The following is a 22,258-nucleotide window of genomic DNA, read 5'->3' as shown; positions in this document are numbered from 1 at the left end:
TAACACTGAACAAATCTAACCACCTATTGGATATTAATGTAAAATGCTTACCTAGAATTTGATTTAAAATTTCTCAAAATAAATTGATTAAAGCAGGTGCCCTGTGAAAATATGTAAGAATGGAAGCTAGCATAATAGCAGGTGCAGTCTTTACATTTTATTCACCATAGAAGATAGTTTTTTAAAGAGTCTAGTAGAGACATTAACTGTGCAAAAGCTGATGAGATTTATAGTCTTAAATACAAGCACCAACATAGAAAGGATATTGTGTCAAAAGTCCATTAATTCTACACTTAAGAAGATCATTTCTATAGGTAAGGATAATCTCATTTATGAATTACACATGATATGTAGTTGAGGATCCATCTACATTATGCTTGTAACTGCATAGTGATAGGCTAATTCAAACTTACTGCTCTGGGGGAAAAACACCATTTAATGAGACATGAAGACAAAGCACAAACCCGACTAAGTGCACCCACAGCACTGCTATGACCTGAACAGGTGGGAGGACGGGGAAGGGGAGATGGATGGGTGAACTACAGCCTCGGGGGCGAGGGGGGGCAGTGGTGGGAAGCTGCGCTCTGAATTGACAACCACTAAGCAGACAACAGGATGAGCCAGGAAATCAAAACCAATGATGAAAGCAGACGCACCGTCAGAGAACTCCAACAACAGGACAAAATATACACAACTGTTCTTTTACAAATACTCGGAAGGAAATCAAGCATGAAACCACAGAGAAATCGTCAAAGAATTTTAAATATCAACTAATTAGCCAATGATGCAAATTAGAAAAACAGTGTCTCCAAAGACCACACAATGGACTAGTTACCACTTCACATACCGCTACAATGATTCACACTTAATTTAATGATATGCTGACTAACAATGCAGCTAACATGAAGTGGGTGGAACACCAAAAAAGGGACAATACAAGTGCAGTGACAAAGCAGAGTGTTGTGAACCTGATTTCATGGGTAAACAGCAATGCACAAAACCTAAGCAAGCAGGGAAGAAAGCTGGGACACGTGCTTCAGAGCCACACACTCTGTCACCAAAAGCCCTAGGTCGTCATCCCGTTTTCAGACTCGGAAGAGTGAAGAAGCCTGACCTCTTCCCTGGGGCCCTGGGGCACCGGGCTTTTAACCTGGTTTCACACGCAGAGCTGGCCTGAGCGCACGGCCAGGCCCATCAGCAAGCAGACCAGTTTAGATTCCTGGTTTGGTTCCCGCCGCACGCCCTGCACCCTGCAGCCAGGCATCCCCAGTGGGAAATGTGCTGCCCGGTTTCCACACTCCGTGAGAGCTGCCTACGGTTACTCTCACGAAGCAGTCTGCTCCCTGAGAACAGCAACTTCCCTGCAGCTGCTGTTGTCCCAGCACAGGCCAGGCCCAACGTTACAGAGGCAGGCTCTGGCTGAGTTCATGATGACGTGCTAAGCTGGTGGTCCAAATATCAAGACTAATTTGTCGCTGTGCGATTATGGAATGATCTCGCTCAGTTGTGTCCGACTCTTGGCGACCCCATGGACAGTGGCCTACCAGGCTCTGCGGTCCATGGGATTTTCCAGGCAAGGATACTGGAGTGGGCTGCCATTTCCTTCTCCAGGGGATCTTCCCAACCCAGGGATCATACCCGGGTCTCCTGCATTGCAGACAGATGCTTTACTGTCTGAGCCACTAGGGAAGCCCGATGAAAGCCTAGGCAGTTTTAAAAATCTTAGACCTCTGAGTGTAGCAAATGTACCTGATTTTCTTCTGGGTGAAAAGAGAAAAAACAAACAAACAAAAGAAAAACAGTGTGCTCGGAGAGAAGCACAGACACATACCAGAGTCTTGATGTCCAGCTTGTCTACTTTCCGCGCCAGCCTGCGCCGCCTCCTTCGGGGCTTGGAGCGCCCTCTGCTGGGCGGGAAGGAGCTGGCATGCGAGGAGGCGGGATTCAGGTTGAGGGAATTCAAGGTTTTAAAACGACGAAGGTTACTTGGGCTCCTCTTGCCCACCCTGCTCTCAATCCCCTCGGCCTTTTCTTGGATCAACCTAAAATAGAATAAAATCACCACCTGCATTTGTCACCAGAGGCATGTGTCTGGACAACAAATTTGGGCTTGCATTCTGTGTCACGATTAGCAAATTCCACGAACAGTTGCTCAATTAACATCTCAGCAAAAAGGTTCAACTTTCCCTCTTTGGAATCTTCTCAAACTTAAAATAACTTATCATTGAGTCTTACAAAGTGGTCCCTGATCATTCACGTTTGATTTGACTTATTTACTCTACCATTCTGATGGGGTCTGGGTGGCGACTCTCTCCATGTGAGGAGATACCTGAAGTTGACAACCTTTACCTTCCCTGCCCTCAGGGCAGAGATGCACGTCAGTGCCTCAAGTCTTTTCCATTGGGAATCCGGAACTCTGTATAACCAAAACAGCTATTCATGAGCAAGCTGGAGTTTCTAAACACGAGTCTCCAGACCAGATGAAGTGCTGAGTTGATCTTTTAATTTTTTTTTAAAGGTTGTATATGTGCAAACGCATCACTTGAAGTTCTCCACCAGCTTTGTGTGAGTTTCTGGATTCATGTCAATCTGCTGTATTAACCTAGAATTTAGTTACTGCTCTTCTCCCCTAATGTGTCGTGGATGATTTTATATACAGGTTAAATGCATGATTATGCAAATGGTTTCCAAATTAAAATACAAGATCCTTACAGGTAGTAAACTCTCAAGTTTCACTTCTACTTACACATCTTGAAAGTTTTTCATTGTTGACAAGTTGATGGACAGAATTTACCATTTACATCATGTCAACTTGTTGCATAAGGAAAGAATCACTTTTACCTGACCACCTGCTGTAAAAACAAAAATATTAATATATAACCGTTCCAAATTTCCTACAGGGATGGGGAAAGACAGTCTTTCTGAGCTTGTCTGTGGCTCAAACACGGCCCATAAGGCAGTCTGTCTCGGCATCAAAAGTGCAGGCGGCACTATCTGCGTTTGCTGGCTGTGCCGTTCACCCCTGCCTTTTGCCCGAGCCCCCCGCACTCGACCGGCAGAAACAGGCACCTCGGCCAGGGCTGACGGGACGAGAACAATCTGAGCAGCAGCTCTGCCAGGTCCTGTGCAGGGTCACCGGCCTGCGGCCACTCTGAACGTGGACTCGGGACGGGAGGCACAGGTGCGTGGGTGTGGCACCAGGCAGGCCTCAGGGCCCCCAGCCACCCCGCTGCACCCAGACCCCAAGGCCCCCTGCTCACCACAAGGCGGGCCTTTGGGTTCTATCCTGTTTTGTAAACTGTTAGAACTGCCAAGACTGTGTCTAAAGAAAACATTTTAAATATATTGATGAGATGAGAAAAACTCAAACACATGTCCTGAGAGTAACATACAGTAACATATCACTATCTTACCACAAGCCAATCTTCACACTGTATTAAGTTAAAAAGGAAATGCAGATCTGAGTGGGAATTTGCCAACCCCAGAACCCCAGCTTTTCTGTTCCAGGTTGCTTTTCACCAGAACGTGGGAGGCTCCGAGGGACACACGAGGGCGAACCCTCAGTGCCGGAGGATGCACGGGCCGCAGGAGACACCGCCTCGGCACCTCACCCACCTTGGGGCCCAGAGCCGAGAGGGGGACACCCCACAACACCCGCCCCCGCAGAGTGCCGACACCACACTGTGGACAGAATGCCCTGGCTGACTGAGCTCTATAATCAAGGGCAAGCTCAGAACTGAAACTTCTGGAAGCAGACCTGAAGTCCGTTTTCTTACTAAGGAACACTCAGACTTCTCTAAGCAGAAGACAGCTCCTCAGAGGAACCGAGTTTCTGGGGAGTTGGGCTCAGGCACACCCACCGGATCTCTTCGTTGATCTTGTCCAGCTGCTCCTGAATCATCATGGCCAGAGTCTCGGCATCGGCCTGCCCGCTGGGCGACAGCAGAGAGGCCGAGCTGAAGAGGGTGACCCCGTCACCCTCGCCGTCAGACGCGCCCTCGTCACTCTCGAACGCCTGGGCCACGTTGGCTAGCACGCTGGCTTGCTGCCCGTGCTCCCGGTCCTGATCCTTCAGGGGCTGCACCTAGGCACGACAGGACCACGTCTCGTCAGCGACATTCTGGGCAGCTCAAGTCTATCAGGAACTGAACACAATTTTACATGGAAGCCCTGACTTTGGACACATGGGCCATGCTTATGAGACACTGCCATCTCTTAAGCGAGCAGTACTGAAGAAACGGGCAGGAGGAGACTCCAGTTCCTAGATGGCCTGGTGACACTCAGGTCTTAGTGTGGACGGAAGGCAATCCTATGAGGTTATTCACAAGGGTGGGCTGATGGAGTCAGAGACAAAAACCGAAAAGTAAAAAAATACATCCATGCTTCCATCAGCCACGCTGAAGGAAAATTAGAAAAAAATCCTTCAGCTCCGCAGCCGCTGGGTCCCCCCTCAGAGGTTATCACTGGTACTAGTTCACCGGGGAGTGCCGTCCTCGCAGGTTCCCAGCCCTCTGTTTCCCATGCTGGTCTGAACACACACAGACAGGAGCGAGCAGGGGCAGCCGGGGACGGGAGGGCCAGCACCCCCGTGGCTCTCCTCTCAGGGCACAGGCCCTCGGGCTGTTCTGGGGATGGCCCCTCACACCGCGAGGTCGGCTCTGTCATCTGAGACGCACGGGAGAGTGCCTGCTGGGCCCCATGCCACCCTCCCGCTCTCACACCTCACACCCTTCTCTCCACAAGTCTCTCCCCCCTGCCCCACTCTCTCCCAGGTCCTGCCTTGATTTCCCAGATATGACCTCAAAGCAACCAAGGGGCAGCCTCGAGGTGCTGGCTTGCCGGCTCCCTGTCCCCCATGGGCAGTACCTTCGCCCTCTGTCTGTGTCACGACCCCTCCCCAGGGCTGGGCCACCCCTTTTTGAGCCCATGGAAATAAAACCTGTCACGGCTTCCCCAATAAGGCATCGGCATTCAAATATTTTTAAAGCAAAACAAAAATTGACTTTGAATTGGCTTAGTCATAAACAGCATCCCAATCGCAACAGCCTCTGAATAGCAGTTCTGAAAGTAAGGAAGTGCACCCCCGATCAGGAGACCTTGTCCTCTCTGCCTAAGCAGGGAGGGAGCCTCACTGCAGGTCTCATGATGGGAGTCAGAACCACAGCCCCCCGGGAGCCCGCGTGTGAGGCTCTGCAGTCAGGCCCAAGAACACAGGTATGGTGGGGACAGTACTGACACTTGAGGCTGGACCTGGGATCCCCACTCCATTTCCTGAATGGTCTGCATCACCGTGTGGCCAACCCTTCTGGGAAACCTCTCTCAGGACTCTCTGATGCGAGCCCCCACCATTGCCCTTTCCTGACAGGCCTTCTGTCACAGCAGAACTATGGTTCTCCTCCTGCCTAGGAGCAGCCATCCTACACACACACACCATGTCTGGACCAGCAGTTGGGCATGTGGGACTCCAGCGCCATGTCCGAGGCAAGCACCTCCACAGCTGGGCACCATAGGCCTCAGGCTGTCACCCTTAGGTTTGTCTGAGGGGCACTAGTAAGGTCCAACTGTATCCCGAGCAGCTCCCCGGCCTGGCTGGTCAGAGCAACAAGCAGCCTCTTTGAACGTGGGGACCCCCTGGCCCCTGCCCACCACCTACGGGTGACCACATCTGGCCCTGCTCCCAAGGTTGGGTGCCTGGACCAGCAGACAGGGCTATACACACACACTCGACGGCAGAGACCTGAGCGGCAGAGACAGCAGAACTGGCCCCCGCCCAAGCCACGTCTCTGGCCCGGACGCGGCCTCCCCATCAGCACACGCACCCACAGCAGCTCCTTCTTGTTCTCCTCCAGTTGGGCCTCCATCTGGCGCAGCCTCTCCTTGATGTTACGGTGTCTCTCTTCCACCTGTCGGCCAAGAACAGCGTCAGCTCCGCTCGCAACGACCCTGTCCTGATGACACGCGGGCTGTGACCGCAGGGGTGGCAAGCGGGCTATGCTCTGTGCAGACCACTGGCTCCGGGTTCGCGGGGGGCACGCCCGCTCGCCTGCTCACGCAGCCAGCGCAGCTTCGCGTGTGACACGTGGCTGACGGAGGGTGATGGTGACCGGCTCGTGAGAGGAGACGTGCTCGCCCCCGCCCCGGGCCCCGCACCCGCGGCCGCTGCACAGCCTCCTCAGACTGCCTGTGGCGAGCCAGCGCGGGCAGGGCAGTGGCAAGCACGGGACGCACAAGAGCACACATTCTACCTTCCTAAGCTGGGAGGTCAGTTCCAACAGTTTAGCCTCCTTAGTGACAGAGCTTCCGGAAGACCAAAGTTCAGACTACAAGGCCGACCGGGGACAGACAGCAGAGATGTCAGGGGAGAGAAGAAACCAACCCTTGAGAGGAAGATCACAGGCAGAAGGGTGCCCCCTGGCGGCTGTTAGTGACCCTGCTCTGGGAGGGTTTGGGAGCACCCGGCACCACCGGCCTCCCGCGAATGGCAAGCCCCTCAGCCGCTCACTGAGCTCTGGGCAACGCTCCGGACAGCCGCACCAGCACAGGCCCACCTCTCCATGCCCAGCCAGTACCCACCAGCAGTGTGGGGCAACACCTTTCCCACCAGAAGGACGGGGTGGCTGGCGGGCTGTGGGGAACATGCCCCCAGCAGCGCCACGGGTCCGGGACGCGGCCTCTCACCCGTGGGCTCCCGGGGACTGCAAGCTGGGAGTGGGGCCCCGGGTCTGCACCGTGCCCCGCTGTGACTTACTCAACAATGTATGAATCAAGACTTAAAACTGTGTTCATTACAGAGCTATTTTGGCCATCTCTTAAACGAGAATGGGATTTTTCTAGCTCTCTATCCTGCTAGGCTTTGAGGTGCTGACTGAACTCTGAGCAGCAGTGACTCGGAGCTGAAGCGTCCTGGGGACACTCAGAACACAGGACAAAACTGGAGGGAAATTAACGGAGGGATGACACGGGAGCCGGGACTGTCTGACACTCAGGGCGTGCTCCCATCTCAGCCGGGCAGCACGCTCCCCGCGGCTGCGCTCCTCTGTGGACTGAGCAGCACGGGGAGGGGCACGGTGGGAGCACGGTGGGACAGCATGGAACAGGCCCTCCCCGCGCCAGCCCCGCAAGGACCCAGAGCAGCACCTTGGAGAGCGCGGCCACCCGCTGAGCCAGCTCAGCCTCCACTTCTGGCAGCGTCTCCGCCCTGGGCAGCGTCTGCTGCAGCTTCTGCTCCTCCAGCTCCAGGTGCTCCTGCAAAGGTCGGTTTTTATCCTCCTCCTACAAAGGGAGAGCAGAGCATCCAAACAGGCCAAGTGGTGTAGCCGCTGCCGTTTTTAGTAAGCTGAGACAAAACCTAAATGCACGTGTCTACTGGATTAGTTCTGTTTCGGAAGCTGCGTCACGGGAATTTTTCTCTCTGTTCCTGGGCTTGGTCTCAGTGGGCAGAACACCTCCTGCCAGAGTATTTGCTTTTCCTAAACGTCCCCATGAATAGTATGAAAAGGCAAAATGATAGGATACTGAAAGAGAAACTCCCCAGGTCAGAAGGTGCCCAATATGCTACTAGAGATCAGTGGAGAAATAACTCCAGAAAGAATGAAGGGGTGGAGCCAAAGCCACAAGAATATCCAGCTGTGGATGTGACTGGTGATAGAAGCAAGTTCCGATGCTGTAAAGAGCAATATTGCATAGGAACCTGGAATGTCAGGTCCATGAATCAAGGCAAATTGGAAGTGGTCAAACAAGAGATGGCAAGAGTGAATGTCGACATTCTAGGAATCAGCGAACTGAAAAGGACTGGAATGGGTGAATTTAACTCAGATGACCATTATATCTACTACTGCGGGCAAGAATCCCTCAGAAGAAATGGAGTGGCCATCATGGTCAACAAAAGAGTCCGAAATGCAGTACTTGGATGCAATCTCAAAAACGACAGAATGATTTCTGTTCGTTTCCAAGGCAAACCATTCAGTATCACAGTAATCCAAGTCTATGCCCCAACCAGTAACGCTGAAGAAGATGAAGTTGAACGGTTCTATGAAAACCTACAAGACCTTTTAGAACTAACACCCAAAAAAGATGTCCTTTTCATTACAGGGGACTGGAATGCAAAAGTAGGAAGTCAAGAAACACCTGGAGTAACAGGCAAATTTGGCCTTGGAATACGGAATGAAGCAGGGCAAAGACTAATAGAGTTTTGCCAAGAAAATGCACTGGTCATAACAAACACCCTCTTCCAACAACACAGGAGAAGACTCTACACATGGACATCACCAGATGGTCAACACCAAAATCAGACTGATTATATTCTTTGCAGCCAAAGATGAAGAAGCTCTATACAGTCAGCAAAAACAAGACCAGGAGCTGACTGTGGCTCAGACCATGAACTCCTTATTGCCAAATTCAGACTTAAATTGAAGAAAGTAGGGAAAACCACTAGACCATTCAGGTATGACCTAAATCAAATCCCTTATGATTATACAGTGGAAGTGAGAAATAGATTTAAGGGCCTAGATCTGATAGACAGAGTGCCTGATGAGCTATGGAATGAGGTTCGTGACATTGTACAGGAGACAGGGATCAAGACCATCTCCATGGAAAAGAAATGCAAAAAAGCAAAATGGCTGTCTGGGGAGGCCTTACAAATAGCTGTGAAAAGGAGAGAAGCGAAAAGCAAAGGAGAAAAGGAAAGATATAAACATCTGAATGCAGAGTTCCAAAGAATAGCAAGAAGAGATAAGAAAGCCTTCTTCAGCGATCAAGGCAAAGAAATAGAGGAAAACAACAGAATGGGAAAGACTAGAGGTCTCTTCAAGAAAATCAGAGATACCAAAGGAACATTGCATGCAAAGATGGGCTCGATAAAGGACAGAAATGGTATGGACCTAACAGAAGCAGAAGATATTAAGAAGAGATGACAAGAATACACAGAACTGTACAAAAACGATCTTCATGACCCAGATAATCACAATGGTGTGATCACTCACCTAGAGCTAGACATCCTGGAATGTGAAGTCAAGTGGGCCTGAGAAAGCATCACTACGAACAAAGCTAGTGGAGGTGCTGGAATTCCAGTTGAGCTATTCCAAATCCTGAAAGATGATGCTGTGAAAGTGCTGCACTCAATATGCCAGCAAATTTGGAAAACTCAGCAGTGGCCACAGAACTGGAAAAGGTCAGTTTTCATTCCAATCCCAAAGAAAGGCAATGCCAAAGAAAGCTCAAACTACCGCACAATTGCACTCATCTCACATGCTAGTAAAGTAATGCTTAAAATTCCCTAAGCCAGGCTTCAGCAATATGTGAACCGTGAACTTCCTGATGTTCAAGCTGGTTTTAGAAAAGGCAGAGGAACCAGAGATCAAATTGTCAACATCCGATGGATCATGGAAAAAGCAAGAGAGTTCCAGAAAAACATCTATTTCTGCTCTTTTAACTATGCCAAAAGCTTTGACTGTGTGGATCACAATAAACTGTGGAAAATTCTGAAAGAGATGGGAATACCAGACCACCTGATCTGCCTCTTCAGAAATTTGTATGCAGGTCAGGAAGCAACAGTTAGAACTGGACATGGAACAACAGACTGGTTCCAAATAGGAAAAGGAGTACATCAAGGCTGTATACTGTCACCCTGTTTATTTAACTTATATGCAGAGTACATCATGAGAAACGCTGGACTGGAAGAAACACAAGCTGGAATCAAGATTGCCGGGAGAAATATCAATAACCTCAGATATGCAGATGACACCACCCTTATGGCAGAAAGTGAAGAGGAACTAAAAAGCCTCTTGATGAAGGTGAAAGTGGAGAGTGAAAAAGTTGGCTTAAAGCTCAACATTCAGAAAATGAAGATCGTGGCATCTGGTCCCATCACTTCATGGCAGATAGATGGGGAAACAGTGGAAACAGTGTCAGACTTTATTTTTCTGGGCTCCAAAATCACTGCAGATGGTGACTGCAGCCATGAAATTAAAAGATGCTTACTCCTTGGAAGGAAAGTTATGACCAACTAGATAGCATATTCAAAAGCAGAGACATTACTTTGCCAACAAAGGTCCGTCTAGTCAAGGCTATGGTTTTTCCTGTGGTCATGTATGGATGTGACTTGGACTGTGAAGAAAGCTGAGCGCCAAAGAATTGATGCTTTTGAACTGTGGTGTTGGAGAAGACTCTTGAGAGTCCCTTGGACTGCAAAGAGATCCAACCAGTCCATTCTAAAGGAGATTAGCCCTGGGACTTCTTTGGAAGGAATGATGCTAAAGCTGAAATTCCAGTACTTTGGCCGCCTCACGCGGAGAGCTGACTCATTGGAAAAGACTCTGATGCTGGGAGGGACTGGGGGCAAGAGGAGAAGGGGACGACAGAGGATGAGATGGCTGGATGGCATCACTGACTCGATGGACATGAGTCTGAGTGAACTCTGGGAATTGGTGATGGACAGGGAGGCCTGGCGTGCTGCGATTCATGGGGTCGCAAAGAGTTGGACACGACTGAGCACTGATCTGATCTGATCTGATCTGAAACGTCCACAAAGAAGTCTTTAAAAAAAAAAAAAGTTCTTATATATTAAAGAAGATCAGTTTTCTGTACAAGCATATTCATTCTTATTGACAAGTTAAGGGAATAAGGGTTCAGTACTGACCCTTCTTAAAACATCACCAGAATCATCATTTGAAGGGAACCCTACCGACCGCAGATGGCCACGGGCTTGTAAGCCACAACACGGCTTTCATCTTCTCTGAAATACAGACCTGATCAGAGTGTGCCTGGTGAAATGCCAGTCAACTAATATTTGTAAATGCACGATTATTCTTTGAACAGATCTTCTTACTCTGAAAAACTTTCAATGTAGAACATTTAGATTCTTGTTTGAAAAAGAAAAAAAATTAAGTTATCTATACGCTCGGGTTCCTGAGAGGTTAGCATTTGCTTCTAAGCAGTTTTCTTATGCTTTCTGTGTGGGTATTACTCTATGTACACACATAAACAATATGATATGCTTTAAAACCCTCAGAAAACAACAGCATATGGTACATAGTATTTTCTTATCTGCCTTTTACAGCCATTATTTTGTATATCGTAATGCTCTTAATTAGCATTTCGCATCATAAATTTCAATGGCTTTCTAGGATTTTATTTTTGTGGTGGGGCCAATGATACACTTTGTCACACACACCAGACTGACTCACTTTGTTTTGGAGAAGCCAGATTTGGTTTTCCTGGGTAAGTCCTGATTATCTGAGACCACACGGGAACAGGAGCGAGTAAAGCTCACCAAACCATAGGAAGTACACACCCTAATCAGACTGGAGCTCTAACCCTGCCTTTTGTCACAGAGACCCCAGTTCCCAACAGGCAGCCAGCTGCCCTGAAGTTCCCTGCTGCTCTCTGCTCTTTCAGGAAAAATGCTAACAAGCCAACAGATTCAAGTCAAGTAAAACAAAAGAGTCAGGAGTGGAATTCCACAAAATGGTTAAACCAAATCCCAAACCATTCAAACCTGTAAGTTGCAGTCACCCTCAGTTTTTAAACATTGTATTTCTTTTCAGTACAGTTGATTTATCATGATGTACATCCACACTTTCGAGCACAGTATTTTCGGGTCATAAGAACTTTACACTGGGACTTGATTTCCAACATGGGAGTCACATGAAAAGGTCTTTACCTTCCTTCCTCAGTATTCACTACTATAAAAGTCAGACACAGGTCAGTAAAGGCCATTACCTGTCGATGCAGAGAATCCTTATTTGTGATTTCATTTTCAGGTTTATCATCAAGGTCATGCACAGAGGAGGCTTTGCGCTGTGCGGCAAGGTAGCGTTTCTCAAGTGTAGTGATTCTCTTCTCCATGTCCTCCTTCTGGGCCATGGCCTACACCGGGCATTACAGAGGAGAAAAGTAAGTCATTATCATGGAATACTCCAGCACACTTAAGAGTAAAAAAGCTGGACTAAATCCTAAGTTTCAAATCAAACACAAAATTAGCATCCTCAAAAGTAAACTCCTAGACATGGCAGTTTTCTTAGACGTGAGCAAAATCGCGCGTACCTCAAATGTCACATTTGCCACAATGGCACCCATCTGTCTTAATGTCTGTCTGGCCACTCGATTTACCAAGCTTCTTTTCTACATAATAAACCCAAACAGCAAACAAAAAGTACACTAAACTACCCTGTCATTGCAAGAATTCCAGGAGGGAAGGGATCTGGCATGAAACGAGGACCTCTGTCTCCTACACCATACAGGCGTGCTTGACCCAGAACAGGGAGGGACCTTCAACAGATCCAACAGGGAGCTCTGAGGTTCATTTCCTCAGGTAAAGTTGGAAAAATCTCATGCAATTTCCTCAAAATTAAAGTAAGAATATCAATGAGTGGAAACACAAGTCAAAGTGTAACACAACTGGAAGCAGCCTTCTCAAGCCTAGTTCTTCTAAAGCAGAGTTACACCACATGTGTGAAACGCTCACACCAGGACCAGAACTTGCTGCCGGTGCAGCTCCTGTCCGCCAGCTCAAACTCCATTTCAGGTCCCTCCGTAGTCACTAAGTAACCAATGTAGTCCTGACATTAAAAGTGAAAGGTTCTAAAAACGCTTTTTCCAGAATTCTCTACATATTAAACTCTGCCACCTAATCTCCTCCTATTGCCAAAGAGTAATGTGAACAGGTTATACAAAGATGTGCAAATATTTCTGTTTTGAGTTCTCACACAGAATTACTCACACCAAGCTACTAAACAAGTCCACCTGCTGGAAAACATGTTGGAGGGGTTCTCTCTGAGACGGTCTCACGGTGGAGGGGTGGGGCAGGGTGGGCTGTCTGCCTGTGTACAAAGGAAAGCTGAGGAGGAGGCCTGAGCCCCCAACACTCTTCTGTTTTCACAATCACTGTTAGGTAGTTTCTCATAAATCATGATACCCGCAGACATGACCACCAGAAGCATCATGATTCTACATGGTTACACAGCACGGGCCTGAGGATCTGAGGGTGAGCAAATGCCACTCGTCTTGTCTGACCGCCGTGTCACTGTCACACATCCCTTCAAGGAGCGGAACCTCAGAAACTAGAGAAGATGGCCAGGCAAGCTGCCTCAGCAGAGCCCACACAGCATGCTCCCATCTCTCCGAGAGAACGGGCTCCACAGACGTCACCAGGCTCGCCTGAGTGAATCAGAAGGAAATTTCAGCATCATCGGGAATACATTCAACAGGCAGGTAGGGGGATGAACTGGGAGACTGGGGTTGACACATATACACTACTGATACTATGCATAAAGTCAACAATGAGTAAGGACCTACTGTACAGCACAGGGAACTCTACTCAGTGCTCTGTGGTGAAGTTAATGGGTAGGAAATCTAAAAAAGGAGATGTGTGTGTGTGTGTATATATATGTGTATATTTATGATTGATTCACTTTGCTGTACAGCAGAAATTGACACAGCAGTGTAAAGCAACTATACTCAAATCAATGAATGAATGGATGAATGAACTTTTTAAAAAGGAACACACTAGGCCCCCTAGAACTTGTAGAAATGAGCAGCCCACACCCAGGGTGCAGCACAGCGCTAGGGCTACCCTTATGTTGGTCCACTGCCAACGGACCGCCTGGACCAGGCCTCTTCTACCCCGAGACCTCGACGCAGAGGTGGGGAGGCAGCCAGTTGCGGTCTCGCCAGAGCTCTGCTCTTGCTCACGCAGCCATCCCCAGGCTGAGACCACCGGGAGAACAAGGGACCCACATTCCACCTCAGGACAACAGACACGTCCACCGTCACTCACTTCGCGGAGGTCCCGCTCTAGTTTCACGTTTACTTCCTCGGACTTGAGGAGGTCCTTCCTGGCCGTGTCCAGGTCCTCCTCCATCTCTGTCACCTGGGCAGAGAGGGCTGCCAGAAGCTCCTTCATCTGGCTCAGGAGCTCCTTCATCTGGCTGTCCCGCAATTGGTTGTTTATGATTTCCTGGAGCTGGATCACCCGAGCCAGAGAGCCGTCGCGGGTTCTCTAAGGGGGAAAGGAAGCCTTAGACAGCCTTGTTTTGGGAGGCAGGGAACACAGCACTTCCGGGCAACCGGTGAGGTCAAAACTGCCTTCTGTGCTCTGGAGCTCACACGACTGCCACAGTCTCACAGAACTACATGGTGCTTTGGTGAGAGGTCCCAACAGCCCTGCACAGACTGGATGGTAAGACGAGAACCAGATCGAGTGGGACCGGGGACTTGCCTTTCCATCGGCGCTTGGCATGTTTTCTTGCTTGGGATTTACATCAAGCACCCCGTCCATCAGTATCTTTTCCGGGTTTTTCTTCTCTTTAAGAATCATCAGCTAAAACCAAAAGTTTGAATCAGAATAAAGAAATAAGTCAAGACAGCAAAACTCCATTTGGAAAAACTCAACTCAAAACTGAAATACAGCATAAAAAGAAAATACATGGTGATGCTATCCATCCCAAAGAGAACCAGGTGATTAGAGTCAGAATTTTGTCTTCTACTGGACAAAGGGGTACTTAAGCGATTCTGCAGCTCTGAGCCACAAGTCTAGGTTACTAGTCATTAAAATAACCCAAGTGGGAGGGTCCTCAATCAGAAAGATAAATAACATCTGATGTCCACTACAGCCTTCATACTTCTTTTAAATGAAAGGATACAAATGACAAACCCTTCACGGAAATTACACGATGACTGATCAAACTTATCTCTTTATGTGTGGCACCTAATTCTTCTTCTAACAAACTACACCTTTCAAGTGCTCCTCGTAATCGCTCTCAACTGAAATAAAAGGGGCCGAGTCACTGTGTGTTGAAGTGTGTATATATGTTAGTGCACGTCTTAGTGTACACTCACCCTAATTTAACACGGCTACTGTAACAGAAGACATTTAATACATCTCATTGATCTTAACGTCAAGAAAATCTGCTTATTAACAGCTTTAAATTCTAAGTTAGAGAGGGAAAAAAAAGTTCCTAAAATAATCCTATTACCTAGTTTTTAATTGCAAATTGATATACAGAATACAATAAATCTTGAGACATTTATGCCAACTAATACTTTTTACCTGGGGCTTCCCAGGTGGATCAGTGGTAAAGAATCCGCCTGCCAATGCAAGAGGGCAGGTTCTATCCTTGGGTCGGGAAGATCCCCTGGAGTAGAAGATGGCCACCCACTCCAGTATTCTTGCCTGGGAAGTCCCAGGGAGAGAGGAGCATGGTGGGCTACAGTCCACAGGGTCGCAAAGACTTGGACATGACTGAGCATGTACACAGGCAACACTTTTTAACCATATAACATTCTGACTTCTTACAGAAAAAATGTATTTACAAGAATTCAAGAAGCTCAAAAGTCAACCAGTTACATAAATACATGCATCATCCACCTAACAAGGCAGCAAGTGTCCAAATCCAGGACGGCCGGGTGGCGGGTACCTTCTCGTCCAGGGCCTTGTGGTACTCAAACAGTGATTTCAGGGCCGTGAGCACCTCCACCTCGCTTCTCATGCCGGCCGGGGACTGCGCCTTCTGCTTGCCCATCTTCATCCGGAGGGACGGCACATAGCGTGAAACCAGGCATTCCAGGTGCTCCAGCAGCAGCTGCAGGGCGGGGCCAAAGGAACACCTTCAACCTCATACTTGAATTCAGGGCCGATAACTCCTCTCAGCCTCATGCTAACACCGAAACCATGCTAAGGCAAGTCGCAATCCCGCCAGTTCAGTCGAAAGTTAGAGTGGACTTCCCCAGTGGCCTAGTAGTTAAGACTCCACACTTCTGCAGGGGTCCTGAGTTTTAATCCCTGGTCGGGGAACTAAGACCTCACACACACTGTAGCATGGACAAAAATGTAAGTTAAGAGAACTCCCCCCTCAAATGTACTAAAATTATATTAGCTCTCATCATCAATTTGAAGCAAAGTATGAGAACCCCGATCTGATCCACCCCGGTCTGCTCAGTGGGAAGATGTGAAAAATGACTTGAAAACCAGACAGAGTTTAAAGACAGCAACACGGAACCCAGTGGTGACCCCCGTGGGGCAACTGTCCACACGTGAGAATCCCCCTACTGACCCTGGTGTTGTTCCTTTCAGCTCTCATCTCGGCAATCTCTTTTCCTCTTGCTAGAAGCTGCTCTTGGCATGCACTGACTTCTTCCGTAGGTGATGCCAACTCCTAGAAAACAGTTAAATGAGTAAGTAACTAAATGCAAACACAAATTAAAAAGAGAGCGAGACTGAAGACTGACCCTGTCAAGTCTCTCCAGCCTCCACACAGAGGGTCTCCCTGCCCCTCCAGAGAAGAGGGGTCCACTGACCCCAAGACCACACAGACCACCACAACTCAGACCAGCCTTTAGCCTCCACCTCGATCTGGCAGGCACGCGGCAGGGGAGAACCTGGAATCCAAGCCTGCCTTCTCAAGACCCAGGGAAGTCTGAGAAACTTTCCTAAACATAAACCTAACAACAAACTGGACAAAGAGGTTCTTAAACGACACACAGACCAGTGACCTAGAACCACTGGGGACAGGGCAGAAGAAAGGGAAGATCTACAAGGCCACCAGGCTTTGGAGTGTTCCTCTGGGAAAAAGGCTGATGGCACCCCACAGCCATCTGTTAGCCTGACCCCACTGAAGTCACACAGTCATTCAATAAACTGGTTAAAGGGTTAAATTCATGTTTTATGTATTTTATCACAATTTTCGTGCACACGGTGCCATCTACGTGGTGAACTTGCTCAAACTGAACCACACGGCATCTTTCATTCTTCTATTTTTCTTCACACACATAAAAAAATCCTGGGCTGCATATCCCCTACTACACACTGAGCATTCAGCACCTAGAACACTGCCCAACACTTGTAAGAGGCATGTAGTAGACATGTGAACTATGAGGGTGTATGTTATACATGTAAGCAGTAGGTAGCCATCATTAAAATACTGGACACACTGTTCTGTGCTTTGTAAGATGGGAGACGATAAGGGGCTTAGCCTTTCTGCTTCAAGGACTGACTCTATAGCTCAATCCACGTGCCCCAGTGACTCCTCCAGCCAGCGTTTCCCTTCAGAAGGTGGGGCCCCCGGCCATCCTCCACGCAGCACCTGCACAACCACTTACAAGGTCAACCTGCTGGGGTCGATCTTGCCCAGAAGACCAAAACGCCCTGGCTGGCAGGGACCCCCGGCAGGGCCCACAACCATGCTAACAAAATGAAACACAGCCCCAATGCTTCACTGGGTAAGGGACAATCCCACGGGCCCAGCCCCCAGCTGTTCTCACGTCAGTCCACTCCGCTTCCAGAACTTGGGCCGAGGCCGAGGTCTTCCTTGTCTTGGCTTTTGCCTTGGGGTTGCAGCGCTGGAAAAGTGCCCATAGGCGGGCCCTTCTGCGACCCATCCTCGCGTATGGGGGCAGTCCCCCACTCGGGGGCAACTGCTGTTTCACGGTTAGATAGCTCAGCACTGGAGCTATCACCACCGATCTCACACTACGGCCACCGCTATTCACACTACAACCACTGCTCTCACACTCACCACTCTCAGACACCACTCTCACACACCACTCTCACACACACCACTCTCACACACCGCTCTCACACACCCCGCTCTCACACACCACTCTCACACACACTGCTCTCACACTATGACCATCAGCACTGCTGTCTCTAGAAGAAATGGCACGAAGGCTCTGCCTCCAGCATGTCTCCCAGGAGCCCAGAACCTGAAACCCACTCAGTCACAAGGGGCTCCATGGTAACAGGGGGGCTGGGCTCAGGCCCATCATCAGGGGTGCACAGAGAGGGGAGGGGCTGCCAAAAAGACGTCAGGGGAGTGTGGTGTGTGGGAGAAGGAAAGCCATGCCCACAGCTCAGGCCCACCGTCAAACATAACCCTGCAAGGATACTGGTTCACAGTCGAACCAAATAGTATAAACTGCTTCAGAAACCACCAGCACTAGGAATGAGCATGTCTTCTAAGTGGGCTTCTGCCTCCTTCACCCCCCAAACAAGTCTCCAGTGAGGCTACTGAAAGGGCACCCCTGAACTCAAGGGTGCCCCCAGAACCCACTCAGGTGAGGAGGACTCACCGCGCTAGCTGCCCCTCACTCTCACCCTGAGCTCGGTCCTCCCTGACTGACTCCCTCACTCGAGCTCAGCAAGGGCTTGACCAACCTCGCTCCAGGCACTTAAAATGAACCCACAGTGGATACAGGAGTTCCGTCAATCTGCTGTGAACTCGCCCTCTTAACTTCGACCCTGGGATGCCAGACAACTCTGCCCTGTGGTGGCTGCACGGTGGAGGTTCAGGGGTGTCCCTGCCTCGAGCCGTGACAGCCCGCGCCTCCCAGACCCAGCCAGGTGCTGCCCCTACCTCCGCGCCCGAGTCTCCCACCCCCTCTCCTGGCCCCACTCCCAGCCTCGCGGCTCTCCACTCACCAGGGCACAGGCCACACTGCTCCTGGCTCAGCTGGGACCTCAGCTCTCAGTTGAGGACCTCGGTCCCCAGGGTGCTTGGGACCCTCTATCCACCCATCTCAGCAATTACAGACTCTGGGAGGGACAGAGTACAGTTTGGGGTCCCGCCCGCAGTTCACGCTGAACACATTCTCTTTTTTTTCGCTTTATCTGCTGGAGTTCTCGGAGATGTCTTTTTAAAACCTCAACTGTTGCTTTCAAAAAGACTGTAAAATCACTGTGCTCAACTTTAAGAATAAAATCTTCATTTTCAACCTTAAAGTCAAACTGGAGGGAAGACTAAAAGCAGTCATTTTTTCAAACTGAAAAAGGAAACACGCATGTGACCACGTCACAGAATACAGTTCATGCAACCCTTGCCTCCTCAGCCTTCTCCTGGACCACAAGCAGCCCGTCATCACAAGGCCTGCCCTGGGCCGTCAGGGGCAGGGGAAGAGGGCAGACCGGCTCCTCTGTCCCCAGGCCGCATGGGCCGCTTGCTCCACCTTCTTCCCAAGTTGAAGTGGCACTGACACAGCCCAGGGAAGCTGGGGATTCTGATCAAGAACACAACCGTGGGTACTAAGCATGGACCTCTGGTTCTTGTTTTCCCCGGTATGAAAGATGATCAATATAATTACTGTGAATTTTACATGTGGCTTCAGATGAGAGAAGACACCCAGGGCTTCCCCACTTCCAGTTATAGACACAGGCAGCTTGTGGGTCAGCCTACCAAGAGCTAGAGAAGCTAAATACACTTTAAAAAGAGGTCCTTAGGCAGCCACAATCCAAGATTTCAAACAAAAGCCCAGTGAGGGAGCTGGACACTGAGAGGGCCACTCCTTCCCTCGCGGCATCTGAACAAAGCTGACTCTTGGAAGAAAAGGCAGGGGAAAAGTCAAGCAGAGGGTACTGGCTAACACAGCTCTGGGTGGTTCCTTGGGCTGGGAAGACAAAAATTCGAGCTCAGGCCTGACAAGTCAGTCCGGATGTTAGAGACTAAGCTCCCCAAGAAAAGGGAGGCACAGAAAACGTACCCAACACTCTGCCCAAACCGGCTGAGCACTGAGTATCAATCACCTCGTGGTGCTCGGGAGACAGATGGTGGGCCTCAGGACTGGCCGAGAAGAGGCCATGGGAGGCATCCCAGGCTTCCAGATGGACATGCTGGAGGGCTCCTCCCTGCGGTCGGGGGGAAGGTGGGTGAAGGCTGCTGAGACTCAGCTTACAAGGACACCCCAGCCTCAAGTCACTCAGGCCCTGAGTGAACAGACGTCTCTGTCCCCACTAGAGGTCTGCCTCAGAGGAACCTCTGGAGAAGACAGCATCACCAGAAACTCTAGGGTTTTCCATAGATAATGTCCAACATGCAACCAAAACAAGCAAAAAGGGTGTAACAACAAACAGGACCAAGAGAAAAAGAACTGAAACCGATCCAGAGGTATCAGATGTGTATCAGCATATCAGAGGTATGCTAGAGGTATCAGATGCAAACTTCACCAGTTCAAAAATATACTTGACAAAAGGAAAAATTTCTGAGAATCAAACCCGATTCTAGAACTTTCAAATAACAGTGACTGAATTTAAGAACCCAGTCTCTGGGCTTAACATCAAATTGGACGTAGCTGAAGAGAGGATCAGTGAACTGAAGAACAGATAGGTTAAAATATATATATATATATATATATATATATATATGAGGGAAAAAAGTATAGAATATAGCAAAGGAGCCTGTTGTTAAACCACATTGTTAAAATGTGGCCCCTCATGGTAGAGAAAAGACAGAAAGGGGAATAAGAAATGCCTCCAGGGGCTGAAACTAAAGAGCCTCTTAATGAAAGTGAAAGAGGAGAGTGAAAAAGCTGGCATAAAACTCAACACTCAAAAAATGAAGATCATGGCATCCAGCCCCATCCGCTGCTGCTGCAAGTGGCTTCAGTCGTGTCCGACTCTGTGCGACCCATAGATGGCAGTCCACCAGGCTCCCCCATCTCTGGGATTCTCCAGGCAAGAACACTGGAGTGGGTTGCCATTTCCTTCTCCAGTGCATGAAAGTGAAAAGTGAGAGTGAAGTCGTTCAGTCGTGTCCGACTCTTAGCGACCCCATGGACTGTAGCCCACCAGGTTCCTCCATCCATGGGATTTTCCAGGCAAGAGTACTGGAGTGGGGTGCCATTGTTTTCTCCTAGATCCATCACTTCATGGCAAATAAATGGGGAAACAATGGAAACAGTGACAGTCTTTATTTTCTTGGGCTCCAAAATTACTGCAGATGGTGAAATTAAAAGACGCTTGCTCCTTGGAAGGAAAGCTATCACAAACCTAGACAGCATATTAGAAAGCAGAGACATTACTTTGCTGACAAAGGTTCATTTAGTCAAACCTATGGTTTTTCCAGTAGTCATGTATGGATGTGAGAGTTGGCCCATGAAGAAGGCTGAAGGCCAAAGAATCGATGCTTCTGAACTGTGGTGTTGGAGAAAACTCTTGAGAGCCCCGTGGACTGCAAGGAGATCCAACCAGCCAATTCTAAAACAAATCAGTCCTGAATATTCATTGGAAAGACTGATGATGAAGCTCCAATACTTTGGCCACCTGACGCGAAGAACCGACTCATTGGAAAAGATCCTGATGTTGGGGAAGACCGAAGGCAGGAGGAGAAGGGGACGACAGAGGATGAGATGGTTGGATGGCATCACCAACTCGATGGATATGAGTTTGAGCAAGCTCCAGGTATTGGTGATGGACAGAGAAGCCTGGTGTGCTGCAGTCTGTGGGGTTGCAGTGGGTCAGACACCGAGCGACTGAACTGACTGACAGGGACAGTGGCAAGAGTTGGTTCAAGAATCAGAGCATTGACTCAAAAATGAAAACTACACATTGGTTTCAGCAGCTCTGTGGGTGTCGAAGGGAAGAAGAAAATGTTCAAGCGCTCAGAGGAAAAAAGGAGTGGCTTTTAATGGCACAGCAACACTGAAAGCTGACTTTTCAAGTCAAAGGAAGTCAGAAGATAATGGACTGGCATCTGTAAAATGCTGAATAAGAAATAACCACCAACCTGGAATTCTATACTCAACAAAAACACTCTTCGAAAGTGAAAGCAAAATGAAGACTTTTAGGGCAAATGGAAATGAGACAACTCATCACCCACAGGCATGAACTAAAAAAATATCAAGGCAGTGCTTTGGGAGAAAGAAAAGTAGTCTCTGACTGAAATATAAAAAACAAGGAAAGACCAACAATGAGGTAACTGTGAGGGTAAATATTAACTCTACAATGATGATAACGCCAAAAATATATCTAAAATTTTAAAGGATAGCAGTGACAAGGAGGAAACAGTCGTGTCAGGGAGGCAGTAAAAGTGCTAAGTTAGACTTCAATGTAAAACACGCGCTGTGTGTGCGAATGTGCCCCCAACAACCTGACAGAGGAGCACAGAACCAGAGAAACACCTCACACTTCTAAAGGATGGCAAGATAAAGGAGCACAGACTAGGTGGGGCGAACAGAAGACACACAGTCACATGGCATCTACAGACTGAAATATCAACACTATAAATAGAGCAAATATTCTCATTAAAGGATAAAAAGTGTCAAACTGAGGAAAATGAAAACTATACACTATTCACAGAGGTACATGTTAAGATGGAAGACCACAGACAGGTGAAAGTAAAAGATACCCAGGCCAACAAGGACAGAAAACTGACGTGGCAATATCACCGTCAAATAGTGTCTGAAGTAAGAGGCATTACTAGTGATAGAGAGGAGCATCTCATACTAATACAAGTTCAGTCTACCAAGAAGATGAGGATTCTAAATTTGAATGTAC

General features: G+C 48.8%; 1 protein-coding gene across 1 annotated transcript in view; it reads right to left on the bottom strand.

Annotated features, from left to right (window-relative positions):
• Window positions 1–17,373, bottom strand: part of LOC129651023 (liprin-alpha-1-like) — a 29,953-nt gene extending 12,580 nt beyond the window's left edge. Inside the window, 12 exon segments of the mRNA XM_055579753.1 lie at window positions 1,832–2,042; window positions 3,861–4,084; window positions 5,820–5,903; window positions 6,246–6,320; window positions 7,138–7,272; window positions 11,719–11,865; window positions 13,775–13,996; window positions 14,216–14,317; window positions 14,667–14,758; window positions 15,410–15,578; window positions 16,050–16,151; window positions 17,257–17,373. Of these exon segments, the coding sequence (XP_055435728.1) occupies window positions 1,832–2,042; window positions 3,861–4,084; window positions 5,820–5,903; window positions 6,246–6,320; window positions 7,138–7,272; window positions 11,719–11,865; window positions 13,775–13,996; window positions 14,216–14,317; window positions 14,667–14,758; window positions 15,410–15,578; window positions 16,050–16,151; window positions 17,257–17,373 (1,680 nt within the window).
• Between the last annotated feature and the right edge of the window lie 4,885 nt (window positions 17,374–22,258).

This window comes from Bubalus kerabau, chromosome 4 (genome assembly GCF_029407905.1).
Source record: "Bubalus kerabau isolate K-KA32 ecotype Philippines breed swamp buffalo chromosome 4, PCC_UOA_SB_1v2, whole genome shotgun sequence".
In the NCBI taxonomy this organism is placed as follows: Eukaryota; Metazoa; Chordata; class Mammalia; order Artiodactyla; family Bovidae; genus Bubalus; species Bubalus kerabau.
The sequence above is the reverse complement of the archived record's forward strand: the minus strand, read 5'-3'. Positions and strand labels throughout refer to the sequence as shown.